The following is a 20,836-nucleotide window of genomic DNA, read 5'->3' on the forward strand; positions in this document are numbered from 1 at the left end:
TATGACAAAAAAAATATAAACACATATTTTATATTTAATTCTTAAGCTACGAATAATTAAGGGAAACTAAAATCCAACATCAGAAGAGAAGAAGTTCATGAAAGCAAATTTATGAAAATGCATCAATATATCAATTGTTGATTTAGTTTGTATTAATTTTATGTAGACACTCGTAGTCTTTTCAAATTTGATGTTCTTTTTAATTTTTCATCACTTTTAATAAGTTTTTGATATGCAAGGATGGTAAATGAATACATCTGTTTTATGTGTATTATATCGTAACCATCTTCACCCAAACAAATATATTTCATCGACATCAATAGTCGCGCTTTTATCAATAAAGTGCAAAATGACTCAAAACACATACATTTAAACAATTGCATGGAAGCAAAATAAGCAATCAATATTTGAAAGAGAAAAAAGGAAAGAAAAGATTATTCAAGCTCCCTTTAGACTATTTTATTTATAGTATAAATTTATAAATATTTTTTACATTTTTGCCGTTAAAATAATTGCCCTTACAAATATTTGATACAAATAAATAATTTATAAATATATCATACAAATAGATGATATACTAAAAACATGCTACACAAAACAGTATTTATTTGAAATAAAATGCTTTTGATAGATTGCAAGTGAATATTGTTGAAGCAAATGTTTTCTTCCAGAGAGCAATTGAAATAATTGATTTGAAAACAATTTTGAGAGGATGTTGTTTTGAACTAAAAAAAACAATATAATGATTAAAAAAAGTTCCAAACATGATTAAAGCTCCACATTGGAAGATTATTGTCCTAAAGAAATAGCTTTGATAATCTTGAGCTACTTTAGAGATTGTTTTGATTTTTTTAAATGATGGAATTGTGATGCAAATAAACTACGAAAGCAATAAAAATGACCAAAGTATGATTCAAATTGTCCCTTTTGAAAACAATATTTTCTTTGACCACTTAATTACTAATATTTTAAAACAAGATAATTAAACAAATTAAAGGATGAGGAGTCTTCATTAACAATCTCCCTATTGTTTTCCGAATAATCGTGTGTGTGTTTGAACGATAATATAACTGATCTAAACCCTATCATTAAAACAAGAATTTAAATTATATATTGATCAAACATTCAAAAGCATTAAAAACAATAATACTAGAAATTAAAGTACAAAGCAAATTAACATTATTGAAAATCCACAAAAGTGTTTAGCATTTATCTAAATAATATATCTAGGTATGGAATGATGAAAGATCGGTGTAACATGATTTTCCTAAACAAAACCATAACAAGAATGAAAAAATGCAAAAAAGAATCCAACATACGAAAGGAAAAGAAAAGTGTTGTCCAACATTTTGGTCAAATTTTTGGGGTGAGTTCAACGCTTTCAAATTGACTCCAAGCACAAAATAAAAACCCACTGAAATCTGCTCAGAACCCTCTCTCCAAGCCAAAAAATTCTAAAGAACAAGAACGATTCTAGTAGCTGAAAACTCTAAAACAAATAGAAAGAATGTAAACCCTAAACTACAAATTTTTCCTAAGATAGATTAGCACGGTGGCGCGGAGTTAAACTTCTGCGCAAGATGTCCTTCACCCATCACGACGTTGCCATGCCCTCTTGAGTGCTGTGATATCTCCCTATCTGATGTTCTCTGGTTGGGGCGTTGTGCATACTGCATAGTGCTCCATGGCATTCCCTTTTTGGGCATTTAGCCTTGTTTTCTTCCATACTTTTGAGTTTTAGCCGTTTCTTGACTTTATTGGCCAAGTTTGTTCAATTTTTACTCTTCTGAACGCCACATCTTATTTTCATATAAGCTCCAATCCTAAAATTCAATAGCCAACAGCATAAAAATCTAACAATATCAAGTAAAAAGAAGACTAAATAAAAAAAGGCCATCAAACCACTTTTTCAATTGTTTTCTGGATTCAATACTTATTCGATTTTCTATAAAATATCTTTTAGAGCTTAAGTCATTCAATTTATACCTCTATTACTAATGTAAACTTAAATAAGTGAAACAAGAGTCCATTGTTTTCAAATTTTTTTATTTCAGATACCTTATCAACTAAACCTTAAAATTTTCGACATTTCGAGTATGATTGATGCAAAATTTTGAAATAATGTTTCATAGAAACTTAAACATTCAGAATTATTGTACCTTACTTACAAAATATTTTCAGTTTAATTTTACTAGGATTTATTATTATTTTATGTTGCACTGTTATATTTATTGAATTTCCCTTAGGAAATAGATAAGATTGTTTTGTAAGACTATGTTCTCCTTACAATTTTAGATTGAAATCTTATGAAATATACTTATAATGTCATCCTTGTCACCAAATTCTAATAAATGAAACCGATTCTTTGTAACCTTATACCACCTTTTGTGTAAAATGTTGGAAAAAGAACAATATACACTTAAATGAGAACAGTTTTTGGGCTTGTATTAATCATTTTCAAGCCCATTCTATTTGCATATATATATCTTTTGTCTTCTTCTAAATTCATTGCTCTTGTCAATTTGCATTGTGATTGTTAGTTTGGATAGGCAAATAGGGAGGTGTGTGGTATGGTATTCTCTTTCACATATTTTATCCTCCCATCATATTGTTGCTTGAGATATTAAGTAGCCTTGCTTGATTATGTTTTTTGCATAACTAATAGTCCTTTTGGACATATTCTTTCAATTGAAAGTAAATATTTCTATATTTACGGTTATGTTTACCGTTCTTACAATAATATGCCTCATTTTGCTACATGTGTTTTAGAATTTTATTTTTCATCTTTTAAAAGTTTAGTTTTTTATTATTAATTATAAATCATGCATTATGAAGTATATTGAAATGGTTTCTCCTAGTTTATACTCTATAAATATATATGATATATAATGAAAGTTCTTTCTAAAAAACAACTGCAAAAGTTAGTAATTGATGCAAATTTTTCTAACACCAACTACAACTCAAGTTAGTGTTACATTGACATAAGTAATGTACGTTTTGTTCTAACATCTCGCAACAAACATCTATCTCGATAAATTGGCTTATATATATAAATTCATAGTATATGAAAAGAATGAGTATATTCATTTGATGTGTAATCGTCTACACAAAAACAATCAACAAACATTTAAACTCGAAGAGTCGTGTCTCAAATATTAAAAGAACCTAATGAGTAACCACTTACACTCAATAAGTTAAGTTGTACCCCATCGAGATAATTAGGTTATTGCACGTCTACTATTCGGAAGTTTGTCCATAAATACCAATGGAAGGGTCTCGCCCTAAAAGATGGGAAGGGCAAAGTAGTTATTTGATTAAAAAAGTAGGGATAGGAAAGGAAAGATAAAAAGTCTCCTGCTCTCCCTCTCAATATAGTAGAGATATTAGAAATACATAAAAAGTAGTTGATGTGTGAAGAGTATGGGGTTTGAGGAAATTTATTAGTAATGGAATTACACGCATGGAATCCACTACTACGCATTTTCCATGCGCTCCACCAGCACTTTAGAAAGAGCACTAAATTAAAAGCCTCAATTTTTCTTTTGCATGCGTGCCAAACCATCGTTTACCTTTGGCAGGAAATCGCTTTTAATGGATAACTCTGATTACTCAACAAAGCTAGATGAGGGCACATTGCAAATTGTACCTTTCTAATTATTGCATTTTATTTCCACTTTTTTATAAAGATGACTGTAAATAACAAAATTATTAAAAAATATTATAAATTAAAATAAAATTTAAATTCTATCCATAGTAGAAAGAATAGTAAAGACTTATCTATCAATATCAATATCAATAATATTAATAAAAGTATATTAATAGATATAAAATTTTATTATATTTAAAAATGTTCTTTCTTAAAATTAAACTTTTTTTTCTCTATCGATTGCTCTCTTTTAAAATCAAAATTAACAAATTTCCTTAAAGAAAAAGAATTAAAATATAACTTTAATCTCCATATTTAGCAAAGCTTAAATTATTTTTTAATAAATTTATAGTATTAATAATTTTTTTATAGTATTAATAATTTTCATTTGAGTTTTTTTTTGCTATATTTTATAAATAGTTTCATTACTTTTGTCGTCATTATTTTTTGTTCCGACAATTTCTCATATTACAAAAGTATCAATAAAATATAATTAAGACTTTTTTTTTGGTAACTCTTTAAAGTTTAGAAAGTTAAGTATATAAATAAACGTCCATTTTATTTCTATATATGTGTATATTTCTAGATTTATCATATACCCTTTTTACTGGTGTTTTAAAAAATAAAATTATAAAAATTATAAAGATTAGATTTTGTAAGGAGAAATGATTAAGTGCACCTTCATGCTATTTATTCCTACAAAAATTTAATCATAAATTTTTAAATATTCACGTGGCCATTTTTAATTGGTTACCTCCATTTTTCTTTTATAATTAGTTAAGAATTAAACACTTATGCTTAACAAAATAGGAGTGAAAAAGAATTGCCAAACAAATTTAATTTTCAAAAATAAAAATAAATTGCCAAACAAATTTATGTAATACGATAATATAATATATTCATAACATCATTATCAATTTATATGTAACTTTATATTACCAAATTTTTACTCCATATTTCTACTCTTTTTACTCCATATTTTACCAAATTGAGATATCAATATATATGACATTCCAAACTATTATCAAATATGAATGAAAACATGGATGATGTTCTAAATAACTATTATCAAATATGAATGAAAACATGGATGATGTTCTAAATAAGTATTATCAAATATGAATGAAAACATGGATGATGTTCTAAATAAATAGATGCATTATACTCCTCCATATAAACCGATTTAAAAGAAAAAAAATAGGGTGTCTTAGGTTCACATTCAAAGAACAAAAACAAAATATAAACTAATTTTACTCCATGCTCGTTCTTTCAAAATCAAGAAAGACTTCACAAGTCCAAAACGAGAGGTTTAGTGTGAGTCTATTCCTAATCATCACTCACAATATTGTTGTCACGATTTGAATACTTTTGCCTTTTCTTTACCTTATCTAGGACCATTAACTTTAATTTTGAGTGGTCAATTTTGATTGTGGGAGAGTTTAAATTTTTCATCATTATAATTTGATGAAAATTTAGTACTTAAAAAAATGTAAAAAGTTAAAAATAATATTTTCCTAACAAAGAAAAGAAACATAGGAAAATTGTAAAAAATATAATATTTTACAAAATATTTACTATTGATGTAAAAATCAAATAATGTTTAATGGGTGAGTATAAATACTTAATAGTCATTTTTTATATTTTTGAAGAAAACCCAAGAATAAAAGGTATAATATTAAATGCAAATAGCATCAAATGAAAAATTTGTTTCGAAGAGGGTGGCAGAGTGCAACTGTCAAGTGCCAAGTGGTTAATACCAAAGGTTCCTTTTCAGCAATTTTTTTTTTGAATGCTTTTCAGTTTTCAGAATCTTTTCGAAAGCGTTGCATTTCCCATTTCCCAATCAATTCTGACGGAGTTTAATTCCAAACGAACGAAGATTTTGGTTATTAGTAGCGCCCACATCTGATCGGTTCCCTCGCTTCCTTTCCTTTTTTGTTATGGTGATAAACCACTACAAAATTTGAACTCAGCTGCAACGACGACGACAATGGCGGATTGGTTGTTGCGCCATGTTTGCCCCGATTCTCCTTATGTAATTTCAATGACCTTTTCTTCCTCACTATCAATTTTATGTTGCCAATAAATGCATTCCTGTTGTCTCTCATTTCATGTCTTTCTATACTTCTGTTTTTGTATAGTTCTTTTAGTATAAATTAGAGTAGTTATATGAACCACAAACTTCTTGTTACTGGATACATATGTACGCCAATTGAGCTATTTTCTTGTTGGCTTTCATGGATTGATTAGGTGACCTTGTCCACGTGTTTGGAACATCCTTTATGTGTTTTCTTTTCTGGTAGAAGTTCTTGTAATGAGACTGTTCTGTTAAGAATGTATATCAAAGTTTAAGTGTTAGTTTCTAAGTTTGGTATTAAACTTTTTATATATGTGTCTATTTAGTCTGTCTAGTAGGTTCAAAATGATTTTAACAAGTTGTTGAATTTTCAAAGCCTTCCAAAAATAGTTAATTTTTTTTTTTAATAATAGAATCCATGTCACTATATTTTTTCTAAATAGTAAAATTTTCAAATTTAAAATTTGATAACCTTCTTATATCTCATATTTGTCGTATTCGAAATATGAAAAAAAAAAAAAAAACTTCTAATCTAACAAGTAGTTTAAGTTTACTTGGGTTTGAATCTCCTATTGATATTAAAACTTCTAATTAATTAGTAGTTAAGTTGACTTGGGTCTGAATCTCCTATTGATATTAACTGTAGTGGTGTTTTGCAAATCCATAAAGGATTGTATAAGAATTTTCTCCTGGTATCCCTAAACCCATTTAACACCTACGAAGGATACGAAACACGGACATGACGTCGAATGTCATTCTTTTAAGTGAGGGCACAAACATGACAAGGACACGTTTACAAAAATATATCATTTTTGTTAGAAGAAAACTCAAAGTAAATGGGTTGATACATTTATATGCTTTAAAAAGTTAGTTTGACGTATTACATTCAAAATTATTAATATTGTCGTATATGTGTTCTTACAAATGTTCTATAAATGTCTAAACATATTTGTTGCACTAACAAGTGTCAGATAAGTGTTCAACAAGTGTTGAAATATCCAAGTATAGTGTCGAACATGGATACGCTAGCTACACACTAACAAAGTGTCTGAGCTTCCTAGGTTAATACATGAGCATGACTGGTTAGCTAATTGACATTTGATTTCTTCCTGTGTTAATTTTGAACTACATAATATGGTTGACTGAAATCAAGGATATGAAGTTTCTGGTGGCTAATGTTGTTCTTCTCTGTTTGCAGGTTTGGAATGGACATCGGTTTTCTAAGTGTTTTATAAATATATATCCTTTCACGTTTGATTTTTGGCGCTCGTTTGTAGTCTTTGGCTCTGATTGGCCTTGAATTGTTTTGTCTTAACAATCCTTACGACATTTGCTTTTGGAGTAAATGTCTTGACCATTATTGTTACTGCATTGCTTGGAATTACTATGAAAATTGGTGGAAGAAGACGGAGGGTATGTTTCACTTATCACAGGTTGCCCCTAGTTTTCTACATTCACAAAGCAAAAACAGTGACCAAATTCTTAATTTCCACAACGACTAATTAAGATATCTTCAAGAGTCCTTTTCATCTTAAGATTTTGTGGTTGGTTTTCATTGTTCGTCATTATTCAATGTCTAATATCTCTGAACTTTAAAGACTTGTAGATAAAAATTTCTATGTTGATGAGTTAGAATCACTCAGTTATTACAAATATCCAGCCTTGGGAAAATTGAGCTTCATGCTAGTTTCCATAGTTTGTTGGTCATTTGATGATTTAGACTTCTGTTAAGTATCGGAAACACAAGAAAAACGCTAAAGTAACTATATTGCAATATCAATGAAGTGATTAAAATATCAATAGCCTTTTGATTGGACTCTCTCTCTCAAAGTCCCATTATGAAGAACCCCGCCAAAATGATCACGTAAGGACTGTTGTAACTGATGGTATGTTCATATTGATTTCTTGCGTTGTTTCCATACTGCATTTATCAGTTTTCCACACTTCTTTTTGTAGAATTTTCAGAGAAGTCTTCTGGAGAAAATTTTCTTTCATTTCCTTCCAGCCATTGGACTATGTTTATCACTCTTTGAGATGATGTTTCTTCTGAGGAAATTATTCACCGGTGATGTTGTTGAATACCATGAGTGGTTATCAACAAGTTCACTACTTGCAGTCTGGGTAAGCTATCTAACCTTAGGTTACTTGTCATTAGTTGTTTTTCATGATCTATACAACTTTTTCTTTATTGTTTGTTTTATGAGTTTCTTTGTGAATATGTAGATTTTCACTTCAATCTTTGCAAATTGTTCCAACTTTGAACACATATTTAACAACAAAATGCTCTGTTTATGGTGGATTGTGAGAGCAATATTTGGGATTTTCATTTTCGTGTCGACATATGCAGACTTTGAGGTACTCATATTGTCTCCTAACTGTATCATTATATTCTGTTATCATCATGTTTGTTCCTACATTTTACTATTAACTTAATTTCATCTTGTGATCTCATCCATATATCTAGGATTTTGATCCTCATTCCGTTACTTTTAAATGAACTTACATGTCACTCTGAAGTTTGATTCTTTTATTTGTTTAATTCTTATTTTGGACTGCTGTAACTTCGTAAGTCTTCGAGAACTTTTCTAGTCATAACTCGTAAAATATTTTATACACATCGCTGGACTATGAATGCTTATTGAATTGCGTAAAGTGTGCACTAATAATAACAAGTTTTTCTTGTATAGATACTCAAAACAGTGAACAGCAGTTTTGTTGTTTTGTTGGATGTTTTGTTTGGCACATTAGCATTCATTATCAGTTCAGAGCATGCAAAAAGCAGGTACGTTAAGTTTTAATATCAATGGATGATACATTTCTTTCTTTATGAATTCAGTAACCTCATTCTTTGTCCTCCAACAACTTAGAATTATAAAATGTGTCTTGTGGTCAATAAAGAATGATTACATCAACCATAGTATTGTCCTAGGCCTAACGACTTTAAGATGATATTCTCCCCAATTTTCCTCTCCTAAATACAATCTTCCAGTCACTAACAGAATCCTCAACGTATACATATTTTTTATTTTATGAGAAACTAAAGCTTATTGAGAAAGAAATGAAAGGATACAAAAAGACAACTCACCAAAAAAGCCAAAAAACCAAGTGTACAAATAAGGTCTCTAGTTTAACATAATAAAGCCTAGCAAATAATTATAAAAACTCTTGGAAGCTGATGGTTTTAGCATACTGTCTAGTTTAGGGACCTCCTTTTCCTTAGAAGTTGGAACTTGCTTCCACCATATGATACTAACCTCCTTTGCTTCCAATTATTTCTTCTCTCACATCTCCCTACTTTATCACATTACCCCTTGCCTCAAACTTTAGAATTACTTTATGACTCCTTTCTCATTCCAGTCTATGTCTTAAGGCAGTGGTTGACAACCTCAGATCGCTCATTTGACATCCATACGATACGACATTGTGTCGTGCTTACACAAAACTTCTCCATCTCAATTGAAGAAGCTTTTTCCAAAATAAAGAAACTCAAAACAGCTTTTCTGTATCAAATACAATTCAACTTGTACAGTCTCCTTTTCTTGAAACTAATGTTAGTCACTCTTTATTCAAGCCAAAACTTGATGCTCCTTCAGTTGAGTAATGATTTTTTGACAGTTTCCTTGTGGGCGGTATTCAATTCAGTCCTCTTCTGTAATTCCAATTGCATATATCACTCGCGAGTTCTTCCAATCGGTCTCATCATGTTCTCCATCAAGTCTTTTTCTAGTCTCCATGATGAAGTAATATATATTGGAATCTTCAAGTTTATTAACCAGCTAAAATGCTGGTTGCTGATTATACAATTTATGGACATAAAACAACAATAATAAAAAATTACTTCAAATCTAGTATTGACGCTTGTACTAAAAAAGGAATGATGGATAACTCAATGAAGAATAAAAGAAATATACTGTGTAATTAAAAAATTTAACAAATAAAAAGAAAAACACCATTAACTCATTCAACCAAATGCTTGACTCTATCTTAAATAGGTGACATGATTTGAACCCATTCTTTTACGGTCATTTTCTGTCACTAATTTCAATGATCAGTAGGTCAACCTACCGTAGTAGTTAGTGACATGGAGACATATTATAACTTAGAGAAGTGAGAACAAATTTCACCATAGTCACTTTCACTTGGGATATATTGAAATCTCAAATGTTTTATTAGGACAAAATCCTACAAGTTTTTTGTATTCAAGTATTGGGAAGGCACTAAGCTATTTTACAAGATCAATTGAAATGCGCATGAGTTCACTCAAAAAAGTAGTTATAAAACAACACTATAATAGTTATAAAAGAAAAACAGTAACAAGAAAGAAGTCTAAGACACTATTTATACACACCTCCATGTTCACTTGATAAATTTATTGAATAAACATTATTACTCAAACTTGTCAAGGTGAAGTTACAGTGATCCAAGCTTAGAATATGAGATGTTAATCTATTTTAGGACAACAATTGTGAAGATGGAAAATTGGATCTTTGAATGAAATATTGATTTTACGCACAAATCTTTAAACATATCGAAGGTAGCACCAACATTTTGGGATGATTTGAAGATTGAAGAGGTTTTGAGAGAAATGAATTGAGGGAATGTAGTGAAATAATGAAGCCCCAAATGTTGGTGAAAAGGTGGTGAAAAAATCTATAGTAGTTGAATGAAAGTCAAAACATTATTTTTAAAGTTAATTGGAGAAACTTTTTACATTCCAACCTTTAAGATTCTCCACATTAATTATTTATAAATATTAATTAATAAGTTTAACATATAATTCATGGTCGATGAAATTGTTTAAAAGAAGTTGTAACATAGTATGAAAGTATGTATATAGATACGGATATAGGTAAAACATGATAACAATTTATGTTTTCTTAAAACAAAAAGTTATTTAATAAATTTCAATACATAAGCATGAATTTTGAAAAATTAGTTAAGATTTTTAATGTATATTTAATTTAGATATCTTCTAGGCTCTAACTATCCCGAAAGGGATGAAGATAGAAATGTATTGGGCCATATAATAATGGGTGGTTAATGTGGGCTTGGATGTTGTATTCGGCCCAATCCTACACGGCCTAATGGTTACCTTCAACTTCGTAGCCCAACCCAATAGAAGTCAGTAGCTTCAACGTCACCGAGTCTTCCTCGTTCAGGCCCCTGACTAATTTCCTTTCTCTGCATGCTCGAAGAACTTCCGTTGACAGTTGTAGAGCTGCAAAGTTTGAGCTTCTTACAACTGCGGGAGCTGAAATGGGTGAAGAATTGTTATTCTCCTCGCTACTAAGCGATACAAGCGCAATGCTGTTTTTTACTTCAACGGTCTCGTCATTGGTATTCTGCTCCCTTGAAAAAATGGTCATCTCTATGAATGTCGGGAGCTCGAGACTAAGTTAAGCATTTTCTTGCTCGGATTGGCTCTACTTTATCCTCATCCAATGCTTCTTTCATTCCGTAGACCTTACATGAAGAATTTCAAAAATATTTTCTGAAGCTTTAGACTTTTCAATAGGAATCCCATTCTGTGCCAGCCATGAGTCCTGGATTATTGAAATGCTATAATGCCAAACTTCTTTGCTTTGTGGTCAATGGTTACGTTATTCGCAAGAGGATAATCTCGAACTTCTTATATGATCACAAGGTTGTTTGAGAGTCATGGGCCTCTCTGAACCAAAATGATCAAAACTTCATGATGATATTCTCCAAAGATTCTGGCTTCCCTTTCGACGGTGTGATAATAAGATGGTGTCGAAATCCATCCAAAGGCGAAACAAGTTGAGACTAAACATTCTCTAGTATTCTTTTTTGTTGAGTTCTGTCTTCTAAACAAGCTTCTATTACAAATCGACTTAAAAACAATTACTTCACTAAATAAAAATATAACCTGATATGTTATTCTTCCCGAGCATTAAATAATATGTGTGTGAGAAATTATCTCATTTTATGTCAAACTTCTAATGTAATGAAATAGATCATCTTCTGATTAGGAAATTAGTGATACAGATCTTAGTAGTCTTCCATGTGTCTATGACTTTGAGCATGTTTATTAAGTTTTCCATCTTCATTGATTTGGTCCGTCAGGTTCCAGTTAGGCTAGAAAAATTTAATGCAACTTTGGATTAAATCCATATAGAATTTGATGCACAATCACGCTCAACTTTACATCTATGTGCTTGTCCATATGTAAACGTGTTTATCTTATCTGCATGCTCTTTTTACACACAAGGATCTCATTCACTACCGTTGTAATCCTTTCTCACTTTTCTTGCTTATTCACGTACAATAATTTCGGACTAAATCGTGGTTTCATATTTTTACAAACATATAGTGATAATAAAACCACCGTTATTATGAGGTTAGAGTGTGCTTATAAGCTCTTTCATCCTTGCACGTTACGCATCAATTCTCTACTCAGGAAATCTTTGGATTATTTTGACGTTTTGTAGTTCAATGGAAGATTCGCTTCTATATGTGGATGTGGACCTAGAGGATAGTCATATGGGGAATAATGTAAGAAAAATCCGTTATCTTTTACATTCCTTTTCATTTCCCATCAGTTGAAATTGTTTGAGAAAAGTTGTTAGAACTAGAAGATAGGTTCTTTAGCTTCAGTTGCTTTTCCGTGTTCTTTATTTTGTGATCATTGATCGACCTTTACCAAAGATATTTGCTAATTATGCTTATCTTTTCTTTTATTAATTCTCTAGCTAATTATTTCTTAAATGAGACACGAGGAAGTTACTTTTTCTTCTTTTCTTTGTGCCCTTGGTTCAGGAACCATGTTATTGTTTAGTAAATCTGTCTACCATTTGATAAGCATGTCCTCCAATGTTTTGTACCCTTATTTGTTTGAATGTGAGTTATGATAATTGATTATTACACGTTTTGGTTCAGAAGGAAGATAAACAAAGCTGTTGGAATCTTTTGACATTCAATTCTGTCACTTCAGTTATGGATGATGGTGCCAAAAAGCAGTTGAATTTTGAAGATTTATTGCAGCTTCCAAATGAGATGGATCCTTCTTTCTGCCACAACAAGTTGTCATTCTGCTGGAAAGATCAATGTTCCAGAAATTGCTTAAACCCATCATTTTTTTGGGCAATCTGTTGTGCATATGGTTGGTCATATGTTTCTCTTGGTTTATTGAAGGTATTTCCGTATCTTAAAAGTGCCATGTTTTCTCATTTGATAGATAGTAAAGAAAAAAAAAAAAAAACAGAAAGTAAGAATTTTATATTTCAAGGTTTTCATTTCACAGAGATGTAGACGTGATTGAAGCTTCTAATTCCTGCTTCTTTTCTTACATATTATGATATTCTTTTTACCCCAATTTTTGTCCTAACCACATTGGCATTAGCAACTTGCAATAACATCCTATTTTACCAAGGGGAAAGCCATTACTTTGTCCATAGCCTGATCTCAGTCATTGACTAGATATATATTTACCTTGTCCAGGTGCTTAATGACTGTATTAATTTTGTTGGACCAATGCTTCTCAATCGGTTGATTCATTATCTTCAGCAAGGTTTTTACATTACATCCGTGATCTTTTCTTTGTCATCAGTTTATGAATATTGATCATATCATATTTCTCCTTATTATTCCCTTCCCCCCTGCTTATTCATGTTATGCCTTCTCCTCATTTTCCTTTAGTTGAAACTTTGATACTTACGCAGATGGTTTTGTACACTTCTATAAGTCTTTCTATTGTTCCACTGACAAAGTGTTGCTTTATATTTTGTTTCTACATTTTAGTGTTTGCTTCATTAGCAAAGTAGGCACAGAAATATGGGGGCACTTAAAACAACAAACTCTTTATTACTCTGAAAGACCCTTGGCTATTGGTGCTTATCCTCATTGTCAATGCATAGTTACTGGTCTACGAAAGGGATTTCTAGAAAAGAATAGATGTCATACGTAAAACATTGATTTGTTCTAATTTATGTTGTGAGAACTTAACCACCATTGCATAAACTATATATTGACAAGATGATATACTGACATTTATCTTTTTTACTTTTATTTAATCAGGCAGTGGCACATCAGATGGCTATGTTCTCGCAATTTCTTTGGGACTCACCTCTATCTTCAAGTAACTTTAAAATTATGGTTGTCATGCTGTCATTTTCATGATCTTTCATTGGTTTAGGTTGTCATTATTTTATTAGTATGTGACATTTATTTATTACTTATAGAAAAGAAACCAAACCGATTTTAGGAAGATGAGAAGCTGTACCATGTTTTGGAAAGTGTCAAGGAAAACATTTAAATTGAAGCATATCCCACTTATTATATCAGGAGAAAAAGCACGGCCAACTCACGTGCTATATATATGTATTGGAAATAGAAACGACCCTCGTCCCTAATAAAATGAGATGAAACTAATGTTCAAAATACAAGAGAATTATACAAAAAGCACAAGGTTTAAGGATCAAGAGACACACTTAGACATCTCAACACCCCTTTAGCGTCCTCATTATTTTCAATATATATATGTTTTTTGTGATTCTCCTTGGTCTCCCCTTTTTGAGCTGTCCGCCGCCTATGACGAGTTTGGTTGGTGTTTTTAGATCTATTCTTTTTTTTTTTTCTTGACCTAGGTTGCTTCTGCCATGTCGGATACTAAGTTACCTATAGCTAAAGTCAACAATCATATCCATTCCAGTGGCCCCACTATCCAAATCACCACGATCCGACTGAATGGAGACAACTTTCTTCATTGGTCACAAAGTGTTAGGCTGTATATTTGTGGACAGGGAAAAACAAAAAGAAAACACGTATGTAACTCACTGTTCAATTGATTGAGAAAAACGTTAGCCATGAACTAAATCCACGTACATGTACTGATGCTCTATGTGATTGTAGACCACAAAAAATTTCTGCGTGGGACTATGAGCAATGGATAGACTTAAGGCGGTGATAAGGAATACAAAAAGGGCCCAACAAGCGAAGTTCTCCTCCTAACAAACTTATCAACGATATTAATCCAACCAATGAAGACTTGCTAGATAAAGAACCTAACTTTCTTAGGAACCTTAGTCCTTCAGACACCGAAAACCGACTCTTGGTTGGGTGGGATCTAACAAAAACTAAACAAGGATTTACATGTCCGACTAGGATTAGGGTTCCAAACATGAACATCCCTTCTCCCCTCCCTAAAATTGCACCCCTCAAGCAAAGAAAGAAGAGAGGCCACCTATGTCGTTTTCCTATTGGTCTTATTATGATGGAATCCGAAAGAAAATACAAAATTCTAAGATCCAACCAAAAGATCCAAAATCATACAATTTTTGGAAGAGGATAAATGATAAAGATGCGAAAATAATAAACAAAGGGAATTCTCCCCCACCCACTGAAAGTGTTCTTACCATTCCCCATAAAGCAACGAGTATACTGAGAGAAAGTAGGGAGCTCGAAGGAGATATCCTTCTAATGACTTTGGTGTGTGCCTTTAACCCCTTTCGTCGTCCAATCAATCAAAGGGATGAGAGTCGCGCTTACACACAATAATTATATGCCACAAAGAATTGGGTTCAAGAGAAAAGCACCAGAGCCACTTGGCTAACAACGCTCTGTTGCGGATTCTAAGATTATCAATCTCTAATTTACTAATAAGGCTCATTTGTTTTCTGGCCTTTTTTCTTTTCTAGTTTCGATGATTTTTTAGATTTGCAGTATTGGTTGGATTCCGCTCTCATTGTAATAGGCTGGACTTTGTTCTCATTGTTGATAGACTAGTTTTAGTTGGGATATGAGTTTTGGTGCTAAGGGGGTGTCAACCTAGTTGAAATGTTCTGGTGCACTTTTTGATCCCTATTCTTCTTTCGCTTGTTTAGACTTCTTTATTTAGTTTTGTGTATAATTCTCGTGTATATTGAGATCTTATTATTAGTAAAGAAGTTTGTCTCCGTTTCAAAAAAAGATTACCAATCTCTAAACCCCCTAACACTGGGTGCCCCACCATCTCCCAACTCGCCAGATGGGAATCGTGACTCTCGCCCACCCCCTCCCACATAAAATCTCCTGTACTTTTCAATGCTTCTAGACATCGAACTAAAGGCCCTAAAAAGCAACAGGCAATTCACCAGTATTCCACTAAGCATGAATTTGATCAGAATTAGTCTACCATCTTTTGAGAAAAACCCTTTGTTCCACACCGCCGACCTCTTGCGAATTTTCTCACAGATAGGATCTCAAAAGGACGAGATGGAAGCACTTTCCTTTCCTTAACCGATTAGCAAGAGCCTTAGCCAAAATCTTATAGAAACTAGCAATGAGACTGATAAGCCGAAACTCCTTCACCCTGTTTGCATTTTCCTTTTTAGTAATCAAACATACGAAGGTTTCCACCAAGGAGCTGTTCAGAATCCCTCTTTCAAAGAATTCCTTAAAATCCCCCTCCGGATCTCCTTTAATAAGGTTCCAATTCTCTTGAAGAAAGAAAGCCATAGAGAACCCATCAACACCTGGAGACTTGTTACCATCACAACTGAAGACAACCTTTTTAATCTCTTTTAAAGTAAACCTGATGCTACATAAGATTCTAATTTAATTGATGCTTCATAATTGTATTTTCTTGGCCAATATTGTGTTCTTTAGATACTTCTTCAAATAAAATACTTCTAAAAGCGGTTGCTTTCCTTAAGGTTATCCTTACTCTTTTTAAAGTTTTTACTTTTAGGGCCTCGTCAGTATTGCCTGCATATTACTTGCTAGTTGCAAAAATGTACATTCATTTTCCGTTCATTGCAGTATACCTATTGCCAGAAGTTGTGAATTAGTAATTGTTAATTCCATTTTGCAGATCGTTTCTTGATACCCAGTACACCTTCCATCTGTCCAAACTGAAGCTGAAGCTACGTTCTAGTGTCATGACCGTCATCTACCAGAAGGTGAGCATTCTACCTCCTATCATTCAGAATTCTACTTTGGCAGTGCACTAACTCAGTAGGATGATCGTATTGTTGAAAACCCAGTGCCTTTATTTGATTGGAAAATACTCAAGGTGTAACTTTTTAGGTCCTTATATTCTTAACAGGGTTTCATGTTATTGAATGCATTTTGTTTGACTTGCTTTGAATTAAAAGCTTGGGGTCCATTTGGTCTCTATTTTTATTTTACGTTTCTTAAAATTTTAAAAGAGGAAATAACATCAACGAGTTAAATTTATGTTTAAAAAGATTGTTTCCCATAAGATGATTTCTAAAAATAGTATCTGCTTTGTTAGTCAACATTTCAAAACATCTTTTTCATGTTTTAGTTGGCTTCACAGTATGTTCTCTCTCTTTCTTTCTAACAAGAAACTATTTATCATATGATGGGATGATTCTCTTAAAATGAACTCTTGGATTTTTGCTAAAAACTTGTCTATGATTTTTCCCAAGGAAGACTAATTTTACTGTTGGGTCTATTTGACTTGTTTCGAAACTTTTTCCTGATGAATCTTGTTAAGTATAAGCATTTATGGCTCCCTTCCTGAAAAAAGCAATGCTACTAAAGTCTCAGATTCTAATTAGATTAGCTTTATGACTTGTGTGTAAGACCAAGATTCTGATTTACAGGCTTAAGTAAATTCTTGTTAGGTACTATTTCTCAATACCAATTATCCTTCATCACTAGTAGGATGGCAATTTATTCATCACTTATATTTCTTGTCAGGACCGCATCTTCATTTTTAAAACAATACACAACTTGTGACTGAATATATTCATATCTCACCAAATTTGGATTGAAGCATGAAATATTTTTGCTACAGTGTCTATCCATTAGCATAGCAGAGCGATCACAATTTTCATCAGGAGAGATCCAGACCTTTATGTCTGTTGATACTGATAGAACTGTCAACTTGTGCAACAGTTTCCATGATATGTGGAGGTAGTGACACTGGTCTTTTGTTTGCATATACAATGAATTAAGATTTTACCATCTATGACAAATTGGTAGAGGAAATTCAACAAGAAGTAGAAAAATCAATTCAATCCCAAAGATCTTCAATATTCTTCTACTAGTGTTTCATTCTAGTCAGTATTTTTACTAATGCCTCAAATAATATCCCCACATAACGGAAAACACAAATCTATTGGAAAGTGTTACTATCTATCTGAAGCAAATGGGGATGTTAGTTTAAATTGAATTGGCGTGCTTTATCATTGTAAGTCATTGTTTACCTATGGCTTAATTTTAATTATGAAATTGAATAAAAGTTCATAGGTAAGTCACTGTTTACCTATGGCTTAATTTTGATTATGAAATTGATTAAAAGTTTATAGCGGGTCTAGTGATTCGATTTTTATCTTCTGTGCTTATCTTTTCTTTTGAACTAGCGCTTTTCTAATAAGTATTGTTGAAGAGGATTTGTTTTTATTCATTGTAACATTTGGATAAGCTTATGCACGACTTTTTTCATAGATTATTGAAGATACTTTTGATTTTCTTATACTTCTAGCCTTTTGATTTTTCTTTTATCTATAAAAGCTAAGGAGCAAGCTATCCTTCTCCTTCTAGATGATTTGGCTGGTTTAGATTTTAGAAGTTTCTGTTTGGTTGGTTTCGTTTCTAGTGAAGGCTTTTGACTGAGCATCATGCAAGTTAGTCCTGTTTTGGTTTCATTCTCAAGCCTCTTTTGCAATCAAAGCTTTAGTTTATTCTAGTTTCATGTTTTACCTATGTTAGATGACTCATCGGTCAGAAAGATCTTTTGTTCAGTGGATTTTTGTTGTAAAGTTAGTCTCATTTAGTCTTTATTGTTCTTTGTGTTTTTATTTTTTTTAAATTTTTGTTTCCTTGTAATTAGAGCATCAGCCTCTTTTTCATTGAAGTCATTTCTTCAACGAAAATTTTCATGTTTGTTTTAAGAAAAGGTAACATTTGGATAATTTCAGCCTGCCTTTGTTGTTCGTTTTTCTACTGTTTTGCTCAGGGTTTCGTTTGTGTTGTCCAATTCGTTACTTTTGTTTGTGATCACTCTTTTCGGTCTTAGAAGTATAATTCTCATGTACTTTGAGCATTGGTCTATTTTATTAATACATTTAATAAAGAGGCTCATATCTGTTTAAAAAATTTCAGCCTCCCTTTGCAAATAGGAGTCGCATTGTATTTGTTATACACTCAAGTCAAGTTTGCCTTTCTTTCTGGAATTGCCATAACCATACTACTCATTCCAGGTATAGCTCAACCTTTCTTCTGTAGTATACCCATCTTAAACTCATTTTAATCTTTCCTTTCTAGTCTGTCAATGTTTTATCTGTATATCTATACTGACCAGTTCATATATATTGACTAGTGAATAAATGGATATCTGAATTGATTGCAAGGGCTACCGAGGAAATGATGAAGCAAAAAGATGAAAGGTATTAAACCACCAATTCACCCAAAAGCTTAAGCTAGTGGTTGAAGGCAAATTTAATTATATATCACTAACACTCCCCCTCACTTGTGGGCTTGAAATATTTGAAAGGCCCAACAAGTGGAAATCAAGTTTAATTGGGGAGGAAACGACAATGTAGGGACTTTAATACATGACCTCCTGGACCACATACTTTGATATCATATTAAACTAGTGGTTGAAGGCAAATTTAATTATATATCACTAACAAAAGGTATATAACTTCTCTTGGTGTCGGCCAAGTTTGGAGAGAATTTTGTTGAATAAAAAGATGATCAAAATACAAAAGCTGGCCTTACTAACAAAACTAACTTATCCCCTAACAATCCTTATACATTTATGTATATATATTATACATACGTGATACATAGACATGTGTGTATATATACATTATACATGTATATACATATGCATATTTCGATTATACATATCTATCTATATATATTATACATATATATACATATGCATGTCGATTATACGTATATATCCACCTTCGAGGACATTCAATAAAATTGGAACGATACAGTGAAGATTAGCATGGCCTCTGCTCAAGGATGCCACACACAAATCTATTATACATATATATCCCCCTTTGGGGACATTCGATAAAACTGGAACAATAAAGTAAAGATTAGCATGGCCCATGTGCAAGGATGACACACACAAATCTATCATACATATATAACAAATCTATTATACACATATATTGACATATATATTACACATGTAGACAAATATATTACACACGCAAATATACATATATACACACATATACATATATACACGAATATAAATATGTATCCAAAGAGATTACCAAGTACCCAACATAAAGATACAACAATACCAAGGGGAAAGGGAATAACAAAAGTGATGGATTGAAGAGGCAAGATCCACTCCTCTCCGACATGCAAGGGAAAGCCCAAACTATACAATAATACAAAGATTATCAAATAGAAACATCCCAGTACAAGGTAGAAAATAGACAATCCATATGTCCATAAGCGGATCCATAAAAAATAAGAACAAACACCACATTGAGAGAATACATGGGAGAGAAAATTGGCGAGTTCCATAGTATAGTGACTGCCGTAAGATCAAATGAAAATGTGAACATTGAGCAGATGAATCAAAACACACGCATGGATGGCCCAACACATCGCCAATCCACATAAAGCTGAATGACCACTCTCTATGCCTAGAGTTAGCATCTTTCTCAAAAGGTTTAGAGCACTCTAGGTTTTGTATTTCTGTAATGCATTTTTTTTGTTTCACCATATACTTGTTGTTGCTCTTTTTACGAATGACCGTTATACAAACCCTGATGTCTCTGAACCAAAGAGCCAACAAACAGATGCTTGGATGACCATTATACAAAGCTTATAAGTTGGTGGAGGAATGAAATCAATCTGTTGAGCTTTTAAAGGATCATAAATAACTGGAATGCCCTTAATGCTTCTTTGAATATTTAAATCTTTGCTTAGTTTTGTGGTTCTAGTCTTTATTGGCAAATTCTATTTTTGTTTCCTCTTATATACTTTAAGAATTAAACTCATTTTATTTCAATGAAAAGTCTTGTTTTTGTTTTTTATCCACCAGGCAGTATCTTACTTAGTTGGAAATTCTTTCTTTAGAGGAGTTTTGTGGGCATATTTTTTGTTGCTCCTGTATTCTTTTATTTTCTCGATGAATGCAGTTGTTTCAAAAAAAAATTTGGTCATACAAACTA

At 31.9% G+C, this 20,836-nt stretch overlaps 1 protein-coding gene and 1 non-coding gene across 10 annotated transcripts in view; both read left to right on the forward strand.

The window, feature by feature from the left end:
- Positions 1 to 5,323: 5,323 nt before the first annotated feature.
- LOC101211576 (ABC transporter C family member 13) overlaps positions 5,324 to 20,836 on the forward strand; it is a 52,720-nt gene continuing 37,207 nt past the window's right edge. For 2 of the 9 annotated variants that reach the window (XR_004214896.1, XM_031881844.1), the window contains exons 1-14: positions 5,325 to 5,681; positions 6,922 to 6,962; positions 7,049 to 7,136; positions 7,680 to 7,844; positions 7,947 to 8,078; positions 8,411 to 8,505; positions 12,173 to 12,236; positions 12,621 to 12,875; positions 13,182 to 13,251; positions 13,758 to 13,818; positions 16,531 to 16,618; positions 17,482 to 17,600; positions 18,792 to 18,889; positions 19,009 to 19,075. Coding sequence is in view for 8 of the 9 variants with exons in the window: in XM_031881844.1 (XP_031737704.1) it covers positions 5,637 to 5,681; positions 6,922 to 6,962; positions 7,049 to 7,136; positions 7,680 to 7,844; positions 7,947 to 8,078; positions 8,411 to 8,505; positions 12,173 to 12,236; positions 12,621 to 12,875; positions 13,182 to 13,251; positions 13,758 to 13,818; positions 16,531 to 16,618; positions 17,482 to 17,600; positions 18,792 to 18,889; positions 19,009 to 19,075 (1,388 nt within the window). In the remaining variant the exon portion in view is untranslated. Of the gene's footprint in view, positions 5,682 to 6,921; positions 7,588 to 7,679; positions 7,845 to 7,946; positions 8,079 to 8,410; positions 8,506 to 10,905; positions 11,501 to 12,172; positions 12,237 to 12,620; positions 12,876 to 13,181; positions 13,252 to 13,757; positions 13,819 to 16,530; positions 16,619 to 17,481; positions 17,601 to 18,791; positions 18,890 to 19,008; positions 19,076 to 20,836 lie in introns of those variants that run through there. The other 7 variants (XM_031881845.1, XM_031881841.1, XM_011653512.2 and 4 more) reach the window with 7 other exon arrangements.
- On the forward strand, positions 19,596 to 19,696 carry LOC116403008. The gene has a single exon (XR_004215737.1). It is a non-coding gene; the product is annotated as a U6 spliceosomal RNA (small nuclear RNA).

The sequence above is a fragment of the Cucumis sativus genome, chromosome 3 (assembly GCF_000004075.3).
Source record: "Cucumis sativus cultivar 9930 chromosome 3, Cucumber_9930_V3, whole genome shotgun sequence".
In the NCBI taxonomy this organism is placed as follows: Eukaryota; Viridiplantae; Streptophyta; class Magnoliopsida; order Cucurbitales; family Cucurbitaceae; genus Cucumis; species Cucumis sativus.